Source organism: Sipha flava, unplaced genomic scaffold, assembly GCF_003268045.1.
Source record: "Sipha flava isolate LNK unplaced genomic scaffold, YSA_version1 298_pilon_pilon, whole genome shotgun sequence".
In the NCBI taxonomy this organism is placed as follows: Eukaryota; Metazoa; Arthropoda; class Insecta; order Hemiptera; family Aphididae; genus Sipha; species Sipha flava.
The window spans coordinates 130,028-135,784 of NW_020272970.1; the positions used below are offsets into that span (position 1 = coordinate 130,028).

General features: G+C 23.5%; 1 protein-coding gene across 1 annotated transcript; it reads left to right on the top strand.

The window, feature by feature from the left end:
- Window positions 1-3,592, top strand: LOC112685905 (motile sperm domain-containing protein 2-like). Its single transcript, XM_025557951.1, has 10 exons — window positions 1-310; window positions 494-640; window positions 748-931; window positions 984-1,147; window positions 1,215-1,399; window positions 1,517-1,589; window positions 1,646-1,770; window positions 1,836-2,024; window positions 2,221-2,367; window positions 3,452-3,592. Exons 1-10 carry the CDS (start codon window positions 241-243, stop codon window positions 3,581-3,583), a joined length of 1,416 nt encoding a protein of 471 aa, XP_025413736.1. The 5' UTR covers window positions 1-240; the 3' UTR covers window positions 3,584-3,592.
- Window positions 3,593-5,757: the final 2,165 nt, after the last annotated feature.

A 5,757-nucleotide genomic window follows, 5' to 3' on the forward strand; every position in this document is an offset into this window, starting at 1 on the left:
TGCTATGTGATAACAAACCCACACAAATGTAAGCACTGATCAGTGGACTAACGATGAAAATGTGAATTTTCAATTTCAATTTTGTAGTTTAGTACTCAGTAAACTACCTAGGGTATTTGTTTTTATTTCTTTACTACTTTGCTAGTTTCAGAAGTAAATGAAAGTATAATCCACCAATTCAATATTACACTAATACAGTTACCAGATCATTCGTTTACGATAAATATAGTATCAGTAAATATGGATATTTCAACAGAAATCATTTCGGCTTTAAGACAGTCTTTTTTAGATAAACTCGAAAAGGAAAAGGGTAAACAAACATTGTTCATTATAATTTGTGTGTTTCAAACAAAATGGCTAATATGTATATCATGTTTAAAATTTATATAATTTTTTAGTTAAATTTTTTTTTTTTTTAAAACTGATATTCTTTTTTTCTGTATTATTTTAATTAAAAGTGATAATGTACGTTTGTGTTTCCATTTATCACTAGAAATATTTCATCCTATGGACCTTGCTAAAATAAATAATACAGATTTATGGCTCAAGCGATTTTTGATTCATAATGATGGTAACCAAGCAGAGGCGTTATCAATGTTATGGAATGTATGTGAATGGAGAAAATCATTTGGTGTTAATGGTAACTAATACTTCTTTAATTTTGCTTCAGTAACTTAAAACAAAATTGTATTTTGTTTCAAATTGTATCAGCTTCGTGTTTCAATGAAATTATTATTTTCTTCTTAGAAATAAGTGAGTCAAATGGTACAGTTAAGATCGATTATTTAGAAGAAGGTATAATGTTCCCTCATGGGGTTGATAATGATGGTAAACTTATGTTTATTATTAGATGTAAATTACATTTTAAAAATTCAAAAGATCCAGAGGAATGTAAAAAGTGTGCAGTATATTGGTTTGAAAGAATGGAAAGGTATGATATTTTTATTTTTAAATTGTATTAAATTAACAGTGTGATGTTATAGATTAACTAATGGTGATCAAATTACAATATTTTTTGATATGATGGGTTCTGGTTTAAGTAATCTTGATATGGAATTTACTAACTACTTAATTAATTTACTAAAAATGTATTATCCAGCATTTTTAAACTATATCATAATTTTTGAAATGCCATGGGTTTTAAATGGTAAGTTTTTATTACAAATGTATTTACTGTTGAAATCATAATAATAATATATTTTTTATAATAATAGCCGCTTTTAAAATAATCAAAACATGGTTACCAGCTAGGGCTGTGAAAAAAATTAAATTTTTAAGTAAAAGTAATTTAAATGAATTTGTACCAAAAGAATCATGTATGGTGAGTTGGGGTGGTGAAGACTGTTATGAATTTAATTTTGAACCAGAAACAAAAAAAGTTGAAGAAACCAAGAAAAAGGTATACATTTTATACATATTAATTCTATTTGGTTTCAAAAATAATTTATTTATAAGACTCTAACATAATGTGGGTTTGATCACTAGTTTTATATAAAAATAACATTTTACTTTATAGGTTCATTTTGCAGAGACAATGGAAGTAAAAAATGATTCAGGAGATATTAGAGATATAGTGTATATGCCTAAAGGTATATTTAATGATAGATTTTTGATTGAAAACTAAATTTTATTAATTTTATTTCAGAATTTAAATTAAAAATAGTTCCTAGTGAAGTACTTATCTTTAATAAAGATAATAGCAATGGTAACAAGGAATTAATTGCTAGTCTTATGTTTACAAATGATTATAAAGATTCTATTGCTTTCAAAGTAAATTAACTATTTTAGTGTTTAATTAATTAATTATTTAATATTTTATTTATTTTTATTTTTAGATAAAAACTACTTGTCTTGTTAAATATAAAGTACGTCCAAGTACAGGTACTCTTAAGCCTCAAGAGACTATAAAAGTTACATTTGTGTTAAATGGAACTTCTATAAAACAAACTGATGTCATAAAAGATAAATTTTTAGTACTAGTTATTCCTGTTATAGAAGAAAAAAATACTGCAGAATTTTGGAAGGTATTTAAATTTATATTTCTTATATGCTAATTATGTCAACTATATTTTTATTTTATAAATTATGAGTTTAAATGGAGAATTAGATAAAAGATAATCTTAAATATATTACATTTATTTACTTTCATTTATAACTAATTATTAACAAAAAATAATTAATCAATTTAGAAATCTAAGAAATATATATTTTTTGTTATAGATGCAGTGGGAATCTAAGGAACAACACATTTTGAAGTGCAAAATTGTTAGTGAAAATGAAGCAGGAGGTGCTTGGGATTCTTGTAATCAAGATCATCAGAACCATAATGATGAACTTGAACAAAAAGTTGAAAAATTAATTCTTGTGGTATAATATTTTTATTTCTTAATTATTTATAAAATCAATTAATTTAAAGTTATAATAATTAAGATTTATTTTTATTTCAAATTTTCAAAATGAATACATAATTATTGAGCAACTATTATTATTCTGTGTTAAGCTACAGCATAATTAGAAATATAAAGAAATATATATATATATATGATATGAAATAAAATAATATTAAACATTAATTAATGAAATCCAAATAAAATAATATAAAATAGAAATAAAGTACTTATAAAATATATATTGGTAACTCTTCGTTGCTTTGGTACGAGTAGATTCAATCTTTGCTATCTAAATTGTCATATCTCATTTGACTAGTACTAAGCCATATTTAAAACATTCTGGTTTGCTTCTGTGACGTCTTTGCAGATGGAATGAACATTTACTGCATTTATGTAGGTGATCCATTGTTTATTCTTCGCCACACTCACTTAGCACCAATAAGTTCTCTAAGTACCCAACATTTTAGATTTTCTTTGCATCATACAACTTATTCATAACAAATTTAGGTTTCTCCTTATGGCCCATTTATTTTTGTAAGGATATAATATTTATATTAAATGTATTGTGTCCTTTAGTTGAAATTATTTTTTTTTAATAATGTTTATTGATGAATAAATAAATTTCAATAGTTTTCAAATATTTCACCATGGTAATTCAAAAATGTATGAAACAGTTATAAGAAAAATCTAAATTTTAAATTTCAAATTTATAATTATATAAAAAAAAAAAAAAATGGTGGAATTATAGTTAATGCAAGTTTTAATTTTATTTAATGTTTCATGTATTCATTCATCATTATTAATTTAAATAAATAGTAAAAATATATCAATATTGTAAAATACTGGAACTTAGTGAGATTGGTTAGCTATGATTGGAAACAGTGCTTCTGACTAAGTTATCTAAGGATATTTATATTTTTTATGTATTGTATGCATATTGTATTGATAAAAATTTAATGGTATTATTAAATATTATTTTGAATTATAAAATAAAATTATAAATAATCCTAAATTACATATAATTATACATTGATAGTACTTAAAATTTAAATTTTTTTCAGGTTGCTAATCTGGAAAAATCTAGTAGTATACTTGGTCAACAAATACAATACATTAAATATTCATTATATTTTGTACTGTTAGTATGTTTGTTTGCTATAGGATTTTTTTGGGCTATTTTTTATTATAAATAAAAAATAAAAAACAGCCAACTTATATGATTATATTTATTTAATTTATAAAATAAAAGTTTTTATTTGTGTATGCTGTTAATTATAAAAGACTGATTATTGTTTATTATTTAAAAAATACCATTTGATATTGTTATTTATTAGTAAAGTTTTGAATATTATTGTATTCGTTCATATTAATTATTATATATTATAAAACAAATTATTTATTTCAAACAATATAATTGTATATATGTATTAAATAATTGAATAAAATGTATTGATATATAATTTAGTAATTGTAATATTTTTGCACTGAACTTTAATACTAAAAATATCAGTAATTCTTGCATTTTATAGTACACCAATAGCACAAACTACATCTAAGCAAATCTTCATATTTAATTAATTACTAAAAAAAAAAAAAAATTTAGTTTATAATATAGTTTATTATATGTATATTAATATACATATAATATTATTGGTTTAGTGTTAATTTCATGTAAAATCTTAGAAGCATTAAAAATAGTAATTTAACTATTTAATCTAAATATATATTAGTTTATATATAAATGTTTAAGAGATGATAGATTATAATGTGAAAATGTTTGAAAAACCACGTTTTTAATTATAGTTTTTTACTGTATTAAAAGTTGACCAAATTGATAGAATTGATAAGTTAATTATTGTGTACTCATTTGTATCCATACAGGTAAATATCTTCAACGATAAAACATTAGTATTATATTTTTGCTTTAACTCTCATATTATTTATTAATTAATATTAAAATTAAAGACAAAGTTCCTATGTATCAATTGTGACTCATTTTTCTTGCAGTACGGTACAAAAAAAAAAAAAAAAAATTGTGTCAATAATTTTTGTTTGTTGAAAATGTTAATGTAATTACTTAAAATTTTCAAGTGATGAAAATTTATGCTTCTTGGTGATTTGTAAATTTTAAAAATAAGTAATAAATAATATGAATTTATAATATATTGTTTACTTTAAAATCTAAACATTACCAATTGTATTAAAGAAAGAAAAAACGAGGTTTTTAAGAAATACTTCAATCATTGGCGTATTTTTAGGAAAGGGGAGGGAGCTTCACGAGTGCCGATCCTTCTCCTCCAATAAGAAAAAAAGGTTTAAAAGTCATAAATGACTTCCTACAAAGGTAGAGAGAAAAATAACATTATAATGTTGTAAATAAGTCTTGATTTGAGTTTTTAATAATAATAGTAATATATTTACTAATGTAGTAGTAACTAACCTACCTTATATGTATTCTTTTGTAATATTATAAAACCACTTATTTTATTGAAAAACTTTAACCCTCCCCTTCTCCGTAGGCGCAACTTGAGGGGCTTACCCCCCGGACCATGATTTATCCTCCTCATAAATATTCCATGTTATTACAATGGCATACTTAACTCACAATAGTGTCACATGCAAAAAAAGACATATTGCAGTAAGTTTAACTTAGCTCAGAATCTAAAATATATGAACATAGTATATAAGAGTAGGGGTAATCTACAGGTTATTTTATGTTTTGGTAGGAGGGCTGTAGCCCCCCCCCCCTAGAATGTTTACCCTAGTTGCGCCTATGCCCTTCTCTCCCATAAACATTTGAAAATACGCCATTGACGATCAGTAGCAGTCTTATGATTTTGTAATGAGGGGTTGTAGCTGATTTTTTAACAAATACTATTTATAAAAATTTGTATTTTTAAACATAAAATTAATTAACAACACAAAGTTTCATCATATTCTTAAATCTATTTTTCTGTTTTTTTTTGCAAATTTGTCCAGTACTTCGTCTGCGGTTATATTGACAATCCCTCAATGAACAAACATAGTGGCTAAGTATTCGTGTAGAAACTAACCAAATTTAGGTTTTGTGACCGGTCCAGTGAATATTTTAAGAATGTCCACACATATAATAACAAATAACAAAATTGATAAATTAACTGGAGTTTACACAACCAAGTATGAAAAATCTATAAGAAAAAAAAATTTCAGTGTAAGAAAGTTTGTCAAACTTTTGAAACTCTAATAGTACTATCCAAATTCGTAATGGTATATATATTATATTATTTATACATATATTATAATATCATATGGTTTTTATCGGTTTTCCATTGTAGATATTTTAATATCGATATTGATATTGATTGAAATATTGATAATAATGAACAAA